This window comes from Colossoma macropomum, unplaced genomic scaffold (assembly GCF_904425465.1).
Source record: "Colossoma macropomum unplaced genomic scaffold, Colossoma_macropomum, whole genome shotgun sequence".
NCBI lineage: Eukaryota > Metazoa > Chordata > Actinopteri > Characiformes > Serrasalmidae > Colossoma > Colossoma macropomum.
The window spans coordinates 21,649,622-21,672,455 of NW_023494810.1; the positions used below are offsets into that span (position 1 = coordinate 21,649,622).

The window sequence follows — 22,834 nt, forward strand, 5'->3', positions numbered from 1 at the left end:
ACAGCCTTATCTGTAGCCATACTGCTACACTCCAGGAGATCAAAGTTCTTCTTTGAATCATATGGCCCAGGGAGCGGTAAGACAAAGGACCATTCATTCATTTGGTCATGAACCTAAACTGACTTGGTTACTCTGCTAATATGCTTGAAAACTACAGTGAATAGCTAGTCACGAAAAGGGCCTGTGGTTTTTCAAGTCAGACAAAAACAAGCAGACTTTTAAACCCTTTCTTCAAAGTAAGAACTGCTAAACAAAGCTGGCCTTAAATCCACTGGGATTTCATGGCACCATTTATGTTGCCTGGCTTGGTAATATTAAGAAACAGTACTGAACAAGTCAGCAATCACTTAGCTTGTGAGCTCATTTGCTACACAACGAATTCTAAACGTGAACTGTTATACATTAATGAGATTCCAAACCCTATCTGTCTTATTCACTGTGTGAGTGACTAATTCTCTAGCTAGCTAGCTTTGACAATTTTCCACTATGGTTAATGCTAACGGTATCACTCTAATGTAACAATTAATATTAAGACAATCCCTTCAATAAGACCAAGATACATTCAGGTAATTACCTCACCTCACTATATATTTATTTATTTATTTTTTACCACAGAGGTTTCCCCCACTGCCACCTCCATTTCATGAGCTGCTGAAAGTCTCATGCAGTCTCATGCAATCTAACCACATGTTTTTCAAATATAAATAAAGGAAATAACGCAAGGACGAATACGAAAAACTGAAACATACAAATTGGAGAATACAGACAACGCAGACAAAAATCGAAAGACATTTCAAAAAGAGGGCAAGTCAATATATTTTGATGAAATATTACAGAAAAACAAAAACTTTTTTGATACAATTAATCATGTATAGTATGACACTTAAGGAAACCAACAAGGAAAACTGTTTCTCAACAGTCAATTATAATCTACTGATTTTGTATGTGACCATCAACCTCAGACCAACACTTTCCTTGTTCAAGAACAGCCAATATTAATTAATGTATGTCATCATCCTGGCAAATCATACTGACAACCAGTATGTTTTCTCTTTGTGCAAACTGGGATGGTGTTCCAGTTCTGAGCAATGAAAAAGAACTTGCTTGAACTGGCACTGGAGAATGCTTTCAACAAAGAGCCAAGATACTGTATTCTAGGGGTGGGAATCTCTAAGCACCTCACGATTCAGAGGGCTGCGATGCGATTATAAAATGATTATCAATGCATCTTTTTTTTTCTATACATCATTTCTATTTTCTCACTGTGTGAGGACTTGGTAGTTTTAAAGCAAAGTATTTGTAATGATCCATAATGAATTTACTTCCAATATCTTTTATTAATAAAACAAATGGAAGTGATGTGGCAAGTGAACTAGAAGGCTCTCATTCACTGCCTTTGGAGCACATTAGACGCTGCTGCCACTCATGTGCGATAAAATGAGCAGTGGTGGCGGGGGGGTCGCTGTGTCAGTGAGATATCTTCAAGACGGGACATGTGCAACATTGCGCGAAAGCCCTGTTTCGCAACGACTGAGAATTGCCATGCAGACCGCAGGTCACCTAGCAACGATGCGTTATTCGCATTTATAAGCAGCGCAGTTGGTTTCCTGGCAAGTTAACGTTAAATCTGCAACAAGAGACTGTCAAACAGTAAAAAGTCGCTCTCAAGTGAGATGCTTCAAGAATGAAAAGAATCAAACTGGAACAACATACAAACTGCTTTAAAGGGTCAGATGTTCTTCTTCATAGATGTCTCCCAGTGTATGCTTATAAAGTTAAAGGCTGTATTAAGGAAATTAATACAGTCATAATTACATAATTAAGGACTAGAGAGAAATTCCTAAATAACAATAAAGCATGAAGGCTACACAGTGTACCAATGCAGGGTGTCAATGGATGACTGGCTAGGTAGGGCGCCAAAGCAGTGTACCAATGAACGATTACTTATTTTTGTTAATACTGTTTTCCTCATACTAATGAAACAACTTAAGAAAACAATGATAGTAGTCGCACTATATGAAGATCTAATGTTGATAGTGCTATGCTGATATCAAGGGAGTTTTATACTATCTAGTTTTTCTCTAAAGTCTGAAATTCTGATTTATGGTATTTTAAATAAATAATTGGAATCAGAATACTTCACTAGATGATCAATGTTGTGTTCATATTACTCCTACATGAAACTGAGGATGAGGAAGTAACACTAAAGGACAAAATTCTCTGTAGTAAACAAAATATTTATTAGCCCCGAACTTCAACATAACGTTTAATGCATGCTTTCCTCCAAGAAGGAAAAAAAAACTTCGACTGCTGCTGGTCCAAAACGATGTGTTGTCAAGTCAAAAACAGACTCTGCACCCAGGCTTTGGAAGTTCCGTCTCATTCTTTGGACAGTCCGGCTGCAAGCAAATAAATGAACAAATGACTAAATGAGTAAATAAGATAATCAACTCATTCATCAATTTACTTTCTCTATTTCTGATATCCTGTCACACAAAATTGCTTTCTGTTTACTTGGGTGGCACAGTGGCTCTGTGATTACTACTAATCTATATTACTGCAGGAATCACGCGTACAAGTTACAGCAGTGGTCATCAACCCTGGTCCTGGAGATCTACCTTCCTGCAGGGGCAGTTATCCCAAAATGACAGGGAGGACAGAAATTCTTGGACATGTTTAAATAGGTTGATGTATTTATGAAAATGGCAAAATTAACAATCAAGAGCACCTTATATTGATATTGACCAAGATAAAGCCCAGTATTACCTACACTGAACAAGACTTACTATGTAGCTGGTATATCCTCCTTTGGAACTCCTTCCAAGACTTTGTCCTTAGGTACATGCCTCACTAAAGCTATCCCAAAACCCTCAGCAAGATCTTCGGCCTCTCCCTCTGTCAGAGCACTGAATATTGTGATCTTGGTTTTGGCCTTTTTGGGCTGCTGCAAGAAATCTGTGGGAAGGTGTCGTCTCCCAACCTATGGAAACATACTGCGAGTTAACTGGATTTTGAAAGCAAAACTTTCCAGAACAATCACAATCTTACTGAAACATCACGATGATCACTTTTTTTATACCAGAACATTTAAATGCATACAATTAAATACATTACAATACCAACCCTAATTAAAGCCCTGAAGACATTGGCAGACATATTCTCTCCTTTCACTCGCCTCTTCACTTCTTCACCATTAACTAAATAGTATTTTCCTTGGACAGTCAACCTTCCTAGAACTTTATACACTCTCTCTCCTCCTTTTTCATTGTCTGCTGTGCTTCTTCCTCTCCTCTCTTCTTCCTCCTCAAATGGCTTCACAGCTTGCAATCCTAAAATAAGAATAAAAATTATTAGTCAATTTACATATTTCATGGAGGAATAATAAAAGATTGACTAACAAGAAGAGGACTTACTTGTGCTCGTTTTTTGGGGTGGGTGAAGGAGGACATTATCCTTTTTAATTTTACGTTTTCCTAGCATAATCTGCAACAAACAGAGCTAGTTAGCAATTTACCTTACATATGATGACTAGTAAGCCAGGTTAATTTCCATTAGATACTTACAACCGTATTATCTCCAGAGACATTTTGGAAACAGGCACATTTCCATTCATTGTGGGTTACAGATGCTCACTACAATAGTTACCACATACAACAGTCAACCCTGGTCCTGGAGTACCCCCTGCCAGGCACATTTTAGTGTTTCCACCACTCCCAACACACCTGAATCAAGTAATCAGGTCATTAACAAGCCTTTCATGACTTGAGGTGGGCAGGGTTAGAAGCCAGGAAAACAGGAAAATATACAGGGCAGGGGTATTCTAGGAACAGGGTTGGGAATCTGTGACCTATACCACTGTTTACTGACTCCTGCTATGGCAGACCCACTGCACTATACACTTTTAACCCTGCTCAGCTATGCTGACTTAATAATAATATACAGTCACTGGCCACTTTATTAGCTAATCCTATACTATATCTACACTCACTGTCCATTTTATCATGTCCATTTGCTTTGTAGATACATTCTGTAACCCTACAATTAAAGATTGTAGATCATCTGTTTCTGTGCATAATTTGTTAGCATTTGTTTACTCTGTTTATCAATGGTTAGGACCCAGTGAGCAGGTATTAACTGGGTGGTGGGTCGTTCTCAGCACAGCATTGATAAACTGGGTAAATGGTAGCACTAAAAACTATGCAGAGAAACAGACAGACTACAATCTGTAATTATCAAACTACAAAATGCACCAGTATTGTAAGCTGACTTGGTAAAACAGGCAATATAAAGAAACAAAGTAGTTGTAACTAATAATGTGGGCAGTGAGTGTACCGCCAGAGATTATCATAATTTTAAAAGCCAGCTACACTGCCTTAAAGCAGACACACAAGGTAACAACCTGAGATCACCTATGTGGATGATTTAGTCTATATGGTAACAGCCTGAGGTCAATAAGCTGCTGTTAACCTGAGCACAGTATTTGTTACGATCACTTGTTGAGGGCAAAAGTGAGTGGCACTCTGTTAGGGAAGGTGGACAACAAAAAGAGAAAACTTTTTGTGTTCTGTGCTGCTGCTGAACCAAAGACTAAATTGTAATTAAAAAAACATTAACTTAATACAAAGAAAGTGTAAACCATTATACATGTTTTCTTCACTACTTTCTCAGGCCACACATATTAGAAGCTACTATACCGTATACTACATATTTTGAGATATAATCAGCTAACAAATATATTTCAGACTATTCCTCTTGGCTGGCTTTAATGTAACATCTGCTATACATGCTAAAGTTTTAAGCAATATGCCACAATTCATTATGCTCAGATACTGATAAAATCTGGAGCTCATCTAAACTTAGATGACTACAAAACGGACATGTTCAGTGTGAAAAACTAAAAATCACACTTATTTAAGAACTGAGCCAGGCATGATCCTAAAACACTAGCAAGCTAGACTGAAAGCTTGTAGCGTTTTCTGTCCTCAGGCTTTGCCCAGTGGGTATCTGCCCATTTCAGTTGTTGTTTTCACCAATTTTAAGACATATGTTAGAAGTATAAAAGCTCAGACATTAATGGATAAAAGTGTGTGTGACCAAGTTTAATTTACATTTGGAAAAATAATAATAAAAACTGCCTAATTCACTCTTTGAGAAAAGACCACTAAAGCAGGTAGCCTTACTTTTTAAAAAATAGGCCATCAGTGTGAAGTGCAACACGTAGCCTAGATATATAGAAAGCCTACATTTGTGGCTTGTGCGTTAAATCAGCTAACTTGGTCAGCTAGTTATTTAGCTATAAAACAGTAGTAGCTTGCTTTTAAATATGACAGCACTACTGGCTTTGCCATAATTATATGAAGAACTTTATTCCTATTTTTAAATGGGTCATAGAAGGAAACCTAGACTAATAATAATAAACTTAGGGATATAAGGTATTAATTACCTTCAGAGACGCATGTGTAGGTTAGCCAGTGAACTACTCTTAGAGTAACATTAGGTCACTACCCTGAGATTGTATTATGTATTGTGGACTTCAGAGCAATATTAAAGCAGGATTGTACCTTTAAAAAGTAAATGTTTTTCATATCTGTACACAATTCTTACCATGGTTTTTCTCAGGTTCCATCCAGTGAAAGTGTGGGGACACGTTCTGAACATCAAGGAGACTGCAAGCTGAGGTATGTTCTTCACATGTAAACGTCTAATGACTAAACAGATGACTCATTACTGCCTTAATTGTGTTTAAGCTTATCCTTATGGAGTAGTGTTTCAACACGACTACTACCCCCAGCGCTGAACGAAAATATCTAACTGCAATCATTTTCAATAAATTAAGAACAAGGCCTGTTTTTTTTGTCCAAGAAGGTGAACGTAACTATTTTTCATGGCTGGATGTTAAACATAGTGCTCCAGACTGCCAGTTGTCATGTACACAGCAAATGGGTGTTTGGTTGCTTCTGATTGGTCTAGGGTTAGCTATCTGCACTTAGTTACAAGATACTTAAAAAAAGTGTATGTGTATATACACATATATACATACATATAACAGTTTTTAACATACATTTTAAGTATGAGAGAAAAAAAAACAAAAAAACACAAAAAAAACAAACAAAACACCCTCACCTTACGTAGCATGAAACAATGACAACACCTGTTCATGCCATCTGTGCAGTGGAAATTTTGTTCATGTTTGCCAAAACATTCTTTTCACTATTTTGTACATTCTGGACAGCAAGATTTAAAGTGCAGTTTCTCATGGGGCTATTCCAACAAGAGTCAATTAAACAATGGGGCTGAGCCATATTACTGGAAAATAATGAATTCTGGTTAGTATTTTTGGTACCAACGGTGTTCTGTCTTGATGTGACAGCAGCATTTATTTGATATGTACAGAACTTGAACTAACAAAGCTGAAAATTGTGATTTTTTTACTACTTTTTTGAGCAAGCAAATTTATAAATAAAAATAATAAGCAATAAATTATTATTATTATTATTATTACTATTATTATTACTATTATTGTTATAACAACAACAAAGCAATAACAACAGCAGCATTAAAAATCACTTCCCAAAATGCTCTTGGTTTACAAAGTAGCTTGGGAGAGATGAGGGTTTAGGAGAATACGAAAGTTTGAAATGTTACTTAAAAGCCTCAACAAGTCAAGTGCAACTAAAAACAACTGATATCAAGTGAGCACACAAATTCAGTGGCAATCCAGATACATATTAAAGCAAAAGAAAACTGATTACTGATTTAAGCAGATGGTGTACAGGATACAAGTCATCACTAAAAATGTTTTGCATTATTAAAGATTTACATAAACTGAATCTAAATTTTAAAACAGGCTGATTCTGCAGGTCATTTTTCATGTATGAACTGAGACACAAATGATGACAAACAGCACATATTTCCTGTGGCAAATAATTTTACTGTGACACTGGATTGTGGCAATCAATCAGTGAAAACATTTTGTATAGTATAAAGGCTTAAAATGAAACAACAAGGATTCAGTGTTTTTTTTTTTAATACACGGGGGGACACTTTATTTTCTTTGTTTAATTTAAGCTCTCCTGGTTACGCTTTCTGGTAGCTCAGCCACTTACTACACAACCATGAACAAATGAAATTAACAGAAAGGTTTTTGTAAAAGACTCTCATTTTGAACTGTATTGCACATTAGTTTTCCAGATCTTCTGTGAGCCGTTTTATTACTTGTGTCATGTACGCTTCTATGATCTGGACACTGACATCAAATGTCTTTGGACCCAGACCATGAGTCACTGTATCATATCTATTCATGAATGGAGCCAAGGCTTTTTTAGTTTGTTCCAAGAACTCCCTGTGAGGAAAAAGGAAAAAAATGCATGAAAAACTATTACAAAAGACAGCCAATAAATTGTGAAGACAAAACACACTAGCACAACATATTTGAACATTTTTAATATACATATCTGCTAAGGAAGTAGCAGTACTTTTCAAGGTATATTTCACAAAAAAGGGGGACATTAAAAAAAAAAAAGTCTGTATTTAGATGCTAATGTACTAGTAGCTCACAAAGTTCTTGAAATCAAAAAGAAATGTATTCAAAGTATTGCACAAACTATTTGCATTAATGTCTTATTAATTAGTCTGCAGCACAGTAGAAATAATTACTAGAATATAATAGACCAATATCCTCACAGATGGACCATTTCATTTATCAAAAAACAGTATATGCAGAATTTCCGCTCTCTTTACCCCCATTTGCAACTAACTAAATGATGGCTTGTTTACTGTTGCTGGTGAGTTGTTAAGGCAGTTTAAATGCTGTTATCTAAATTTACTTTGTGCAAAAAAAGAACTCTTGCAACAATGACTCACTGCTTCCCATTTCTTACATGAAAATAGTTCTACAAACCGAAAAGACTTTGCTCTCGTCAATTCTGTTGCCGTGTCTTCAAATGATATCTGATGTTCAGTGGCAGATTTAAAATCAATATGCCTACTAGCAAGCTTTCCTAAGTCCACTGCCAGGTCTTGAGCTTCATCTGTATGGAGAAACATTATTAGACAAATTCAGATTTACAGAACTGTTCACAGTAATGGTGACAGATTTGTAAAGAGAATAAGTTATTATATAATGGTTACAAAAGGTTGTTACTACACTGTCTTGGGATGTCTAATGCCTTAGATACATAACATTTTGGCCTAAAACCTTTAAAAAGCAATTCATGGTGAAGAGGTTTATGTCCCCAATAGTCCCCAAAGAAAATGATAGTTTCAGATACACCACTTTTTTACCATTATCAATTTTGCATATAAACTTTTGGATAGTAAATAAAAAGGCTTAATTTGCATTGCAAATGTTGTGAAACCTGGTTTCTATCGCAGCCACTGTAAAGAAATTCAAGCAGGTATCTCTACAAGGAACCATTTCAAATTAAAAACACTCTGAATGACTTTGTTTACATGTCAATGATGGAATTATGCAGAGACTGGAAAATCTGTGGAATTCTGCTTTAATGTAAACAGTCTAACGTGAGTCTAACAATCTCACAACCTTAAGGCAGTCATATGAAGTATCAAAAAGCAAGCAATACATACCTTCTGTTAATTTAGAACACAGGGAAGTGAGGCGAGTAACTTGGGGTGGGACAACACCTAGGTCGATTAACTCTTTTCTCAGTGACTTTTTATTGGATTTTGCAGTCCGAAGATATGACACTAGTGCATTTAAGGACATAAACTCAGGGGGGCCAACTCGACGCTTAATTTCTTCCAAGCTGACGTGATATCTGTGAACGATATGGAAACCGTCAAAACATGTATTGTGTGGAACATAAAAACAAGGGTCAAACGATTAAAACTACCTCCGTTTCTCTCTGAAGTTACATGATTTGAGGAGGGATTCCACCACAAAGGTTTTTTTGGCAGTACACACAGGGATGGCTCCATCTATACTGGACTGTAAAATTGCATTAACAACATGTTAACTTCATGCCCAATATGTTAGCAAGTAGAAATATGTATTCACATACAAGTAACATAAAAAAGCTGACAGTGTGCATTTTACTATACATAATGTATATTATATATGTGTACAGTGTATAAATTCATCCTGCTTTAAACATATCCATATGGAGCAGTGTTTCAGCATACGCAAGTGCATAACTAGCAATAATAAGTAAATGTTAACGTAGAATAACGTAGAAGTCATTCACTTTGGCCTTTTTTCCACTGTAGAGCCAAACAGTTCTCAGAACCGTACTGTGCTGTTCCATGTGAGTGTGGACTTATGAGACCAGTTACAGTTTCTTTTCGTATCTGCTGTGCTGCTAAATCCAGGAAATACTAAAGAAAAACTACACAATAGATTGGCTAACTGCCGACAGGTTAAACACACTCAACGTTGTGCTCTCATGTCCTTTAAACGGGTGTTATTTGAGCATCAGTTGGCTGAAACCGAGTCTCTACTGTGGTGGGTGGCACCTGCAGTTGGCTATTTGTGATAGCATCAGCTTAGCCCAGCAGGGTACAGCTCAACACACCACAGGACAATTTAGCTTTTCTGTCACTTCTGAGTCTTTATTCTGTAAATAAAGTTTTTTAAGCATCAGTAATCTAAAACCAAGCCAGCACTGCAGTGGGTGGCACTGCAGATTTGTGTGGCTACAGTCTAAAACACTAGAGAACAGATTGGTTTCCAACTTTGTCCATCCAGCACCCATCATTCAACTTTGTTTTCCCATATGTCAGTTTTTATTGTCCATACTTGTGACAGCAGAGCAACAGTTAGCCAGAATCAAACCTGCACCATGGCATTGAATCTGTAAACCACTAGCTGGATAGCATTAGCTTTGCTAGGAGGCTACAGATCCAAACACTGCGGAACAGGTTTAATTTCACCTTTCTGTTGCTCGAACAATAGCCATTCACTTAACTTCCTTAGATTTGAGTCAATATTATCATAGCATGCATCTGTGTAGCTTCTGTTATCATAATAAAACGTGTTGTATTGCAAGCTGAACTGGTAACATGCTAGCTAATCTAATGCTAACCAGCTCCTCTCTCCTAGTTAGCAACACCATTTAACAAGCCGTAGTTGTTGTTCAATTGAAGATTAACATTTACTGAATTTAACTGGATGTAAAACTGTCCATTGCTTTCGTGTGAGTGAACTGAACGTATTTGATCGTTTTTGGGTCTGATATAACAAAGCATGCGGTTAAACAATACAGACGTTAACACAGAACCAATCAGCAAATAGCTGCTTCATTAAATGGTTCTGCAATCCTGAGAATGGTTAGCAAACCTCAGTGAGAAAACGGCGTTTGTAAGCGTTTGAAACGTGTCCAGGTGGAAATGCTTTTGAAACGTAACTCCCAGAACCATTCGGCCCTGCAGTGGAAACAAGGCCTTTGAGGCAGGTGAAGAACATACCTCAGCTTGATGTTCAGAAATTGCTTCCACACTTTTACTGGGTAGAACCTGAGAAAAATGATCATGATTAAAATCAGGTATGAAGCTAATACGTATCCTCTATTTCATAAGGTATTACCTTGCCCAAAGAGTAACATTTAGCTTCATAACTACTGTTTCACTATACATAAAGCTGCTCTGAAGGCAATGACGAGTAGACACAATGCTCTTAAAGTAGTTTACAAGCTAACCCACATATGCATCTGAGGGTAATAATCGATAGTGTATATGCTTAGCGTCTATATACCTCTAGTCTTCGTCTCTTTCTACGACGCATCTGAAAACAGAAAAAAAGGTCAAACAATTACTCTCAAAGCAGATATTTGATGTTGTAGTTACATAAAATGGCAAGCTAATTCTCTTCATACAGTGAAAAAGTTAGCTGGCCAGTTAGCTGACTTAAAACATAAGCAAGGGTAAGCATTTCAGTATGCAGCTGTATGCAAAAGTTTGGGCCAACTTACATATTTTTTCTCCTAATGCACTTTTGGTGCTTGTGGCCAGAGAGTTTCATTTTTACTTCAGCAGTCCACAGTGGCTGTTTCAAAAATGCCTTATGGATTATCTAGATGTTTTGCATATTTTAGATGTTTACTTTTGTGATGCAGTCACATGAAAGGTTTCTCTCTGATAATTTCAGATAACATTTGTGCACAAAGCACTGCCCCACGACTCAAGAGCTAAACCTTCCTGCAGGTCCTTTATCGTCAGTGTGGTTTTGCTTCACCTTTGTAGGCAGCATATGAGCAATTGTATCAGAGAGTTGTCTTAAGCCCTCAGCATACTTCTTGCGGAGACGAAGTTCACCTGGCTTAAGTGAACAATATGATGTAATTGTGGAGAAAACAAACCACCGCAGACGTCGCACGGAGGCTTCGTTGCCCGTGTCGCACATATGGCAGCTGACGACTTTGAGGAGCTTCGGCTTTGGCAGACACACATTTCACTGTGAAACGCGCATTTATTAAATAAACAATGAATACCTCCTAAATGTAAGATATTAAGTCTATTATTCGGTAGTACTAACTAGTACTGAGCACCAAAACATACAGGTTATCTTATATTTAGGTTCACAAGACGACGAGGCTGAAGTTGGCTTTCTATTTACCAATTTCTTGTTCGAATTTTCCCATTGCACCTTAAATGGTGGCAGTATTCTGAACTCAAACGTCACCATAGTTAGAACTGTCAAAGAATCATTTTCCAGCAGTCATGAAACTTATCATAAAACAAAACCGCAGAAAGTATGCAAGCTTGTAAGCTTGCGAAAGCACTTTCGGCTTCGCACAACCCTCGAGAATTTTGTTTCGCAAGAAGTATGCTGAGGCCTTTAGTCTTCCAGATCGTGCCTCAATTTTCACGGTTCCCCTTAACTGCCATGCCATATCATAGTGACATTTTCTTCTATAGAAATTGTGAGCTGGAAGTGCTTTGACATGATTGTTATCCCAAGGTTTAAAGAGGATCAAATATAAAGTCAGTGAGCTTTAACATCTACTGATATGTTTTTTTTTAATACTTTGATGCAGAGGTTGCGTTTACATCTTTTCATGTCAGTGCTGCCCAAACTTTTACATACAACAGTAGCTAGCCTACATGTTGAAATTTACACAGATAGCACATCCTAAAAAATAAATAAATAAATAATATTAGTAATACATTACTGAGCTTTCCTGCAAATCAAGCAATAGTGTCTTTTCCGAAAAGAAGTTAAACTTACCTTTTTTACTTTCAGCATTCAATGTCCAACTGCATCCAAGAAATCGAACGTGTTTCATACTTCAGACATATCTGTCTTACAACCAGTCAGATTCAAAATTGGCTTTTAGAGCCCAAACCAATGGTGCTGAAGATATGAAACTGGGTGGAAACCCACAGGACAGGCCTGCACCTGGAGTGGCGCAGAAGGCAAAAACCCCAACAGAGCCAAGTCTAGCCTGCTATGCCACTCGATCAGAATTATACACAGTGGCACAAGCTTGGAGAACCAGGAATATGGGCAAGCAATATGAAGTTGAGGCCATCCTGGACAACCACTATGCCCCTCAACCAGTTTGTGTCCTCTCCCAAAGTGCTCCCAAGCAATATTTAGCTTAGCAGTCAAGATATTATCATCAATGTATTATTAATAGTTGAAGGCTACTATTCACAGACATGATAAATAAGTGTCCATTTAACAATTTGAAAAAAAGCATTTAAAAATAGGTTAATTGTGACTGGACAAAATAAATGAAAAGCTGATAGCTTAAATGGGCACAGTTGTGTACGTGTACCAATATGACTCGTCACTGACCTTGTTAGAAAAGTACCATCAGAAAAATAAAAAAACTTGTAAAAAGGCAATCAATGAAGTTGACTGGGCAATGATTGTCCAAAAGAGTACAAACATTGAATAATAATGGTAAGAATGATTTTTCCACAAAATTTCCGACAGCAATTATCTTGTTTTTTCATTGTTAGTTAAAACAGAACAATAAAAGTTGGCAATGTAATTTTAAGCTTACTGCTCCTTATCATGTGCATTAAAATGTTATGTAATTGTTAGCTGACAATGATACAAACATCCAGAAAATCTGCTACTGTACTGTTTATTTTTGGTCAGCAATAGTATCTCCTAGCCTAGAAATACAAGCAGCAATGATCAATATAGCACACGTTTACAATAGAAATGGACTGCAGATCCAGTCAAGAGGGAGAGGTCACTAAGGCTCTGAGAATCGCAAAATTTGACACACCATTCCTAATCATCTGTATTAGAGCTCTAATTTGAAGCAATAATGTCTGCCTTATTCTAGCTAACATGCTTTCTACTGCAATTATGTCTAAAAATATGTGACTACCAGCCAGAAAAAAAGGTTAATGACACAGCACCAGACACTGAGACTAATGCAGCTGAAATTAGCACATGCTCTGGTGTAAAACATTTTTTGAGCAGTTTGAAAAATGTGATATAGAATCTCATCTGAATGGACACATCTTCATTCACCAACAACAGTTAAGCGAAAAAAGTTGTACGACAACATGGTTAAAAAGATGCTGTACTCTCTGCTCTCACACACAGTTCACACAGCTGCAGCAATCTTCTCAGGGCTATTTGCAGTAGGACTCTGCCTTTAAGAACTGAGACCTTTACCATAAGCTGTGAAGCACCTCCAACAAAAAGCATGGAACACACTACTTCTACCTGTAATGTACCACCATAAAATTAGCATGTCCTGTGCTTGATCATAACATAAAAATGCTTAAACCTTTCTAAGGCTAATTTCTGCTAGCTTGTTAAGGAGATTTTCCATTATGTGTCAGCAACAAGCTGCGTCTCTGATCCGCTCAGAGTAGGAACTGTACCACATGATCAGAATCCTGGAGCTTGTGAAAATAAAGCTGCTGTGGTATCTAAAAATCTCTGGTAAAACTGCAGTGTGTTTGACTAAAATGCAGTGATGGTATTTTAAAGGGACTACAATGACATTACTGTGCATTATTAATTTTTTTTCTGGCTGGTAGTCATAAATGTTTAGACATAAATGCAATAGAAAGCATGCTAGCCAGCACTTAGAAAGCACTGTGTGATTAATACTGTGACATATCCAGTTATAGGATACCAGCACGTCTTTTGGGCAATATGACAACACTTTAACCGTATTGTGATACATTTTCTTATTGTGATACATATGTTTTTCTGAGCATATTGTAGAAACCGTCAGTACTTAAAAGAAAAAAAAAAACCCTAAACAAGCGTTTGCTTCATTACAATGAGAGCATAAATAGGTCTGTTTAAGTAGAGTGCAGTGTTCATAGTTTTGATGGCAGTTTTTGTTTTTAAATGTGGTACTGCTAGTACACCGTCAAAATATTGTATTGAAATATGTATTGAAAAATATCCTGAATAATTGTGATATATAATTGTGATTTTTTTCCATTATCTTGCAGCTTCTTAGCAACTAAAGATACTTGTTTTTTTATTGAACTTTTAAAGGGTAATAACCTGTAACTTGTAAGCAAGTTGTAATATTTTCTAATATGGTGGAGCAACAATCGTAGATACACATGCTAATTTAAGTTACAATAATGCTAGTTCCACTAGCAGCTCTGTAGGATTTGCAACATTATGTTAGCATCAAACCAGCAGTATTTGCTTTCCACACAAAGACATATACAGACATTTCCCAGACACTAGAATACCAAATAAAGTAGGGAGTACTTTGTACATGCATATTGTGTATCCACATGATGCTACAAAACAATCATATATGTAGGTTCCCTGGGACTAGGGCTGTCATGTTCATGAAAATTTAGCTGCTAATTAAATGGCATGTAAAGAATTTTGAATAATAATTTGTCATTTTTTTCACTGTATGCAACAATTAAATAAAGTCCTAAAGTGCCCAAACTGAATGATTACCTGTTTTGTTTCCTAGCTGTCGATATTTGGCAGCTCCCAACTGGTGATTAGCTCAAACAAACAAACGTTACTTACTGCTGTCCTCTAAAGGTGTTAACGCCAAGACAGAAGTGCTTTCATAAGAATCATGAAGTCATTTCTGCCTTCTTCTTTTTGTATGTATTTGCCCTAAACCAACTGATTAAAAACAGCAAATTAAATGCTGTTTGTTGCAACATAAACATCTGATCGTGAAAGGTAATATATATTTCTGGGATCAGGTGATTATATAATATTATATTAATGATGATTATATAATAACTGTCACAGGTACACAAGACATTTTTCTGCTGTGTCTGTCATACGACCATGCCGACTCATAACAGGAGCTTGTGTGACCTCCATTTCAGGTCCAGTAGTTAGCTAGCTAGCTATAGGTTACAGATATAACAGATATTACAGATCTTCTAGTGCTCAGTGTTCAAATACTGGTCGCGATGTGACACTTGAGTGGGTCACGGATACAAGTTCCCGAACATTAGATGTCAAATTTAATTAGATAGATAAAATGACTATTAGACAGCTTATTCGCTGTCTTGCACTTTTTACTGACCAGTCAGAAAGCAACTGAAGTGAAGTGGTTTATGTTCCTGCAGGGAAGGCTCAAATGCGTAGGGCTGAATCTGCACACCCATACAGTTGTGAGCAGCAGCAGCAAACTTGGAACTTTTATCTACTGTCAAATTGTATTATTTATTCATATATTCATATTTATTGAATAACACTAATTTAACAAAATTTATATTACAATTACTTAAACAGTACAATATTCAAAATAATTTAAATGCTTATTCCGTGGCATATCTTTACTAATAAAAAAAAAGAAACATTTGAAATCATGTTAACAGGGCTTTGAATTTACATTTTATAAACATTTTTAAAAGGTTTATGACTCCCATAACTGTCAAGGTTGTGTTGAGTAGAGCATAATACATTAATAAATGTGTGCTTTCCAGAGGCCCCACAGCAGAGGCACAACACTGAAATGTGCACTTGTAGTGATGACATCATACATTCATATTGGCTGTGACTGGACAAGGAAAATGTTAGCTGGAAGATTATAATGGCAATGTTGAGCTGAGGTCAGTGGTCAAATACAAAACTAAGATGTGCGTGAGGGCACAAAAGCAGTCAAATATTTAGACTCATTCCCAGACTAGAGTAAATGAACAGTTGAAATGTGAAAATTCAGCAGGTCCAGTGTAGGGCACCGTTTGCAAAATAAGCTCCATCCACCTCAAGCAATCAAAGATACTTGTCAGCTTGTCATCCTGGACCAATACCTTCAACAGGCATCAAGATTCATTGGCTTTTTTATATACATGCATTCATATGTAGCATGAATTGTGTGTCCAAACATAACAAGGCGCAACAAGTACAGTCAGGTTTGGCCAGGCTTGGACAACATCTCTCAAATATTTGTCAGGTTAAAATGTCATGTTTGTGTTTTTCATAGCCTTTGGCCTGCATTTACCCCACTTTAGTTTTTCGCCCTACTTTATGCTTCCGATCTTCTATTAATAAATTAAACACATTTGGGTCACTCATGTTTTTGGCAGCAAGGTCCACAAGGTCAGCATGAGAACACCACATTAGCTTATGTAGCCTGAAGTTTATCCAGTCTAAAAACTTTTGCGATGTTGCACGAAAGCACAGATTGATAATCATTGACGCTAAAGCTTAAATTAAGTTGGCTGGATAGCTGATAATTATACTATTCTTTTTTGTGATTATCAATGATCTGAAGATTTGTTGTTACAGTAACCCAAACCCGATTAAAGCTCTAACAAATATAACAGCACTGTAGTTTTACACACTCCAGTAGATGTATCAAATAGGAAAGGCAAGCTGACCCACAACAGAGCACGTTACGTTTTTTCAACCTTTTATGAACCTCAACGATGGTCAGCCTTAGGATTGCATGACTCTCGAAGAGACGTGAATGTAGTAACTTGCCTTAGATCGCACGCTCTTGTGCACTGACGATAGTCTGTGGCTGTCCAGCTCCTCTTCAAAGCTGCTACAATGACTAGAGGCAACAGCACTGCTTGGATCGGCAGAAATGCTGGTCTGGGATTCACAGAAAGTCTCTAATCTCAAATCAGGCACTAGCTCACTGGGTTCTTCTTTAATCTGCATGAAAGGACCAGCAGGGAGTAAAGTATCCGTACTGCCGTCTGTGGTTTGTACATGGAACATTTCTTCTATTTTCTGTTCATTTTGTAGGCACGGTTTTGGGGATATGGGTTCTTTAGCCATGGCTATTTGGAGCTGAGAATCTTGGGTCTCCTCCTGTGCAGCGCTGAGCTCCAGCTTCACCTGGATCTTCTCGTTCTGCTGGTTCCATGGCTCACCACAAACTGGCTGCCCAACACTGGCCTCACTTTCTTGTACGACAGACAGGCTAGGCTGTAGTTCTGAAAAATAACATTATTTTAGTTATCGTCAGGGCTGCAACTGTCAAAGGCCTAATCTTATTTCCTAAATCCCAACCCCTACCCCTTGTTTTCGAGTGTCACCTTGCCCCTTGGAACTGAGTTACAATGGATAGTGGTGGAAATCTTCCCTTATGAAATAGGACAACCCTCTAATAAAGAAGAACATTACTTCATTAACAGGTAATAGCGGTGCTCTGTAGTCGACCCTGCCATGCTGCAGTGAGGGTAAAGCCTCGCTGCTGGGCTTTAGTTACATTTAGGGAATCATATGCTTTCAAAGAGTGGGAATGCGAGTATTGTGCACATTACTTATTATTATTAATAATTATTTATAATCGCTCTCCCCTAATTCTTTGGTGATATGAGGCTGAAATCAGCTACTCGCCAGCGTCTCGTTCAAATTTTTCTGTTCCACCTTAAATGGAGCGGCAGTTACGTTCTGGCACTTCAGGCGTCAATACTGCTGGACTGGAACAGGAAAATTAGCTAGCTAACTACTGAGACATTAACACACTATTAGCGATTTTCTGTGCTTGTTCTGAAGAAAAGGACCATAATACATTAAAACAACAAAATGGAGAAAACATTTACATTTGTGGGTTTCTTTGGTTGCCAGTGTTTTTTTCTCATATCACTCTGTTTGGATTGTGCCTCTGAAAAGCCTCAGTTTGGAGGGCCATGTAGCCCTAACACTTCGCCCTATCCCTCTATCTCAACAAAAATCGGGACACCCTACCCCTAGACATGAATGTGCAAAACGAGGGCTAAGGGCTAAGTGGTAGGGGCAAGGGATGAAATGGGATTGGGCCAAAGTTTTTCATTTTCACATATTCTATTGTAATCTTAAGTATTTTAACTTTCTAGAAGCTCAAAACGTGTTAATATGTTAACGTATCAACAACTGAAGGAAACTGCGATATCCATGTACCCACACTCAAATGACTGATGATTTCAGGGGTTGTGATTTTTGCAACTGGCACAACAGACAATGAAAAAGTTCTATTTGAGAACCTTTATTTATCTCAGACAAATCAGTGTAACACAGAGAAACAGAGAGTGGAAGTGCCCATTTACTGTAAAGCTAAACCATAAGTTTAACATGTACAGAATGATGATGCATAAAGTTATGCAATGTTATAATAGGAAATAAACTGGAACAGCAGACAATTTTACTTGTATATCACAAAAAGAAACAGGAAATCATGCATTAATTTGTCATTCAAGTGTTACAGATTGTACAATTTATGTCACATAATTTCTAGTCTTTGAACAAAAATTTAGGTGTTAAGTACAATTGAAAAAATGGATAAAAAATCATTTTAATAAGCTGAGACAAAAGACGAAAGCAAACATATAATATTAGTAATACTATTTATTACAACTACTACTACTAATAAAACAAAAAACAGTCACGAGCAGCAACAAGCGGGTTCAGGCACGCATCAGCTTAAAAAGCCTTCATGCAATTTTAGCCAACTAGGCCTAACAAGGCCTAATGCAGTTTGGGCCTGATTTACAGAGAGAGGACAAAAATGCAAGGAAGTCAGAGCTTATCAATAGGCCTTTTGCCAGAAGTCTCGAGCAGTGGACTTTAAACACGACACATATTTCGTTTCATATGTAATGAGCTATTGAGTTTTGTTCAACATGTAAAAGACTGTCAACATAGATGTCAAAAACATATGACTAATGGTAAAATTTGTCATAGTTGTATTTGCAAAGTGGTTTGGTTCTCCATATTTAACCCTTTAATATGTATGCCATAAAGGGCCCTTTTGGCATTAAGGAACTAAGTGAAAGTGGGTCAGAATTTGTCAATAAGTCTCCATATGTTATGATTACAGGGACCTTTAACAAAGATGTTCACAGGGTTTTGTTCAGACTGACCTTTTGACCTTTGTACAATAAGCTGTAGTCTTTGCATGAATAAATCAAATGTCAGACAAGGAGTCCAATTTATGACAGCATGTAATTACAAAGTTACTGAAGTCAGTAAACTGAATAACATGGCACGAATTATTTATCTGTACAATTCGTAATAACACTGTAATAGTATTATTAATGATTTTAAGTGTTTCTGAGTGCTAAAGAGCCCTCTAAAGTGATTAGCACCAAAGCACAGTTAAACTGTCCAAGGAATTAGCTTTAAGGACTATGAGTAGTGTATTTCTTCATGAGTAATGGGGAGTAAAATGTGATTTTCAAATCAAATCAGACAGGCTTTGGGCTTCAAAAGGATCATATACCGACAACTCACGAAGCTAATGGTAAGTCTACGATGGGCAGTTAATGTTTCCAATTCCCTTTGGCAATGATGAAAAGGAGTTTTACTTACGGAACCAGAACGTTTACGTGGCTAAAAACGAAAAGTTAAATACGTTTCTCACCACTTGTCTAAGACCTTCCTTTAAGTTTGGAAAGCAGAATGATGCATTTCACTAAAAAGCAAAAGAAACCTTACCTGCATATTCCTTTTTTTCTACAGCAAACGTGTTTTGAGCAGTAGGATGCTAGCATTCTGCTAAGAAAGGCTGATTTTGGTGAGCAGAGCAGCTCATCATGATCGTACATGAGGCAATATCATAAATTCCTATAACAGGAGTTCAAACACATTTTAAAAATAGAAATGTTAAAATGTTTTCTGCTGTTGTGTTCATAAAATGCATGCATTCTTCTAGATAAAAATGTTTAAGCATTTACAAACTATGGTTTTACTCAAATGCTCCATATTTACCCATTAATTTTGGATTTGTGCCCTTTAGCATTTGAAAAACCCTGAAGACATGACAGAGTTATTCTCCCCTTTATTCAATTCTCTGGCTTTACTCAGCCAATGAACTAACGTCAATCAGCTCACCAACCAATCAGCGCTCAGTATCAGTAATTCTAGCGTGGTAATTATGTAGAAAAACGGAATGATACTGTTCAATTTTCTTTGATTTTTTTTTAACAGAATACATCTTTTGACTTTCCAAAATTAAAGGACTAACCAGCATAAAGGCTAAAAAGTGATATTTTGTTTTCAGCTCCATTCACTCCCAATGATTTAGGACTCGCTCGCAGGTGCCCTCTAGCGTAACTAGGAAGTGGCCAGGCTCCCCTTTAACTGACTCTGGTAGTACACAAACAGAAACGCCATATTTAATCTCATTAACTCCGGCAGGCTATTGAATGGCCAAAGTCCAACTCTTATTTAACCATAGACACTCTATAGCCTTCATAAACGACTCGGATATGATTCCACACGTATGAAAACTTGTTGTACAGTCAGTACAATACTACTACAGCACCGCCGCAGTTAGCACGATTTGTGATAAGGGTCCATCTTATTTCTTTTGTTCAGCCTGTTGTTCCACAGCTAACGCTAGCTCAGAAACAGAAAGTGCAAACGTCTCATGACCTTTTCCCCTTAGTTAATTTCCCTACTCAGTCTGAACATGTCAGTAAACCAGCTTTAACTGACTCACCTGAGTAAAAATCGATGCCGGCCTCCAGCAGCCTCCTTTTTAGGAGCTCATTTTCTTGTCTTGAGCGGGAAATCTCTTCGTGGTACTCTGTAACGGTCACTTCGACTGCTTTGAAAATCTCCTGAGCAGCCAACGTTAACCGTTCTGTCACGAAAACGCTTAATGACTGCAAGTTTGTCATGTTTTTGCCGTAACAGTTATTATACAGCAAAATAATCCGCCAACACGGCCACAACAAATGTTTGGATTCGCTAATCCCTTCTTTTTCTTCGTCCTCTTCTTTTGGCGTCCCTGAACGAGGACTTAGCGCCATCTGCTGGACTGGAGAGCAACAACGTTTAACCTATTCATGTCCCCCAACGGCGTTAGATAGATATGATGTTGCCACAGAACGTGTTCTGAGTGGTCTGAAGTGATGATTTGTTGTAGTTTAGATCACATGTTGCGGCCTCAATGTAGCAATTTGTGGCCTTAGTATAGTACATTGTGACCTCAATTATAGTACATTGTGGCCTCAATATAGTAAATTGTGGCCTTCAAGGAGGAATTTAACAAATTTTTACTTAAATTATTAAGATGTAAACAAAGTCGATCAGTGTGGTTTTATGTGAAATGCTCCATTCTAGAGAAATTACAGAGTAATAACTATTTACAGCCTTAGTTATTGGAGGCAGACGTCTGAGTTTAATGCCTCTAAAACAGGCTTATCCAGTGTTATCCACAGAGGGCCCATGTGGCTGCAGGTTTTTCAGCCATCAAAGCAGGAGCATGCGTGTTTGTAGATCAACTGATAAAACAAGTGGAGTAAAGTGTGCTCCTGCTTGTTTGACAGCCTGTAGCAACACCAGCCCTTTGTGGATAAGCTTGAACACCCCTGGTCTAAAAGTTTCCTTACAGAACATTGTTACATGAAATGGTTATGATTAAGCTGCCTGATGTCTGAGATGTTGTTTATGATCATTTTGAGAAAGTGCTTCAGCCTAAAACATATTTTTTACATACAGGGTGTCGTAAGACAAAATAGTTTCCAAAGAAAACTTATATTACTGTATTTTACCATTATCGACATTACATATAAAGCTCAGAAGACACATGTAGGTTAACAGGTCATTTTGGATAGTAAATAAAATGTCTGTATTTTCCGTTGAAGACATTGTGACCCTTGGTTCCGATCACCACCACTGTAAGGAAATCAGGGTCACTAAGTTTCCATACAATGCACCATTTCACATCTAACCACCCTAAATGACTTTTTTTACACCTCAACAATTGAATTATGCAGAAAAAATGGTGAAATTCTCCTTTAATAGTCAGATGTAATTGGTGTGTTTGAGCAGGAAAATCAGTGAACTGTGCTGGCATTGGGCTTCAGTTAAAGCTTTTATCATCAAGACTGTAAATGAAGCTAAAAGCAAAACTAGCAGATCTCATTTCAGCATCTGCTGTGTGGAAATATATTACTCTGGTGTGTTTAAGATGTTTTCAGCGTTCAATTAATAGTGAATTGCAATTGTCCATATCCGCTTTTAAAATATATGAAGCACTAACCAAACCGTTCTTTAATTCAAATGCAAATGCTAAGCTTTTTAAATGCACACAGCAGCCAGACAAGCGCAAGTGTACTGTAAATGTCCATTTTTTCTGACCTCAAACAGATTTCATGAACGCGCTTAGGAAGGAAGAAGGAGATTTTGAGTTGGAAAATTTCAAGTACTCAGTTGTTGTGAAGCTGGCAGAAAAAGCTCTTGCTTTTAGCCAACAAGCTAGCGAGCTACCTAAACCAGTAGCTCACATTAATGGGCAAAGTTTCGTTAGTACAAATAAAATGTTTCAGACAAGCTGTGCTGCAGTTATATATTATGTCTAAAACGGCATAAAGTTTGGGTAATTTAAGCACTTTTCTGGTGTGTGTTAGCTGGCTAATGCTGTCATTAACCATTTTAAAGGACTGATTTACATTAGTGAACATGCTTGGGAGAGTAACTAAGCATAAACCTAACCCTGACCATTTTATTTACTAATCTTAG

General features: G+C 37.3%; 2 protein-coding genes across 2 annotated transcripts in view; both read right to left on the reverse strand.

The window, feature by feature from the left end:
- si:ch211-86h15.1 (uncharacterized protein LOC558435 homolog) overlaps positions 1–21,102 on the reverse strand; it is a 42,766-nt gene extending 21,664 nt beyond the window's left edge. Inside the window, exons 1-2 of the mRNA XM_036559992.1 lie at positions 20,808–21,102; positions 16,859–17,319 (exon numbers count right to left, since the gene is read on the reverse strand). Coding sequence (XP_036415885.1) covers positions 16,859–17,319; positions 20,808–20,988 — 642 coding nt within the window. The 5' untranslated portion in view covers positions 20,989–21,102. The remainder of the gene's footprint in view (positions 1–16,858; positions 17,320–20,807) is intronic.
- Positions 6,125–12,953, reverse strand: LOC118799901 (transcription factor AP-2-delta-like). The gene is made up of 6 exons (XM_036559996.1): positions 10,709–12,953; positions 10,423–10,470; positions 8,853–8,947; positions 8,587–8,777; positions 7,901–8,030; positions 6,125–7,342 (listed from the first exon to the last, which is right to left on the reverse strand). The coding sequence occupies exons 1-6, from the start codon at positions 10,736–10,738 to the stop codon at positions 7,180–7,182; spliced, it is 657 nt and encodes a 218-aa protein (XP_036415889.1). The 5' UTR covers positions 10,739–12,953; the 3' UTR covers positions 6,125–7,179.
- Positions 21,103–22,834: the final 1,732 nt, after the last annotated feature.

Bases quoted from the DNA above. Each gene is read 5' to 3' on its own strand.
- LOC118799901 (XM_036559996.1), bottom strand. From the start codon at position 10,738: ATGCGTCGTAGAAAGAGACGAAGACTAGAG. The intron at 8,031-8,586 runs GTATGTATTGCT...TTCTCCATACAG, and splicing joins GTGTTCTAAATTAACAGAAG to ATGAAGCTCAAGACCTGGCA. The intron at 7,343-7,900 runs GTTTGTAGAACT...TTTTCCTCACAG, and splicing joins ACGAGAGCAAAGTCTTTTCG to GGAGTTCTTGGAACAAACTA.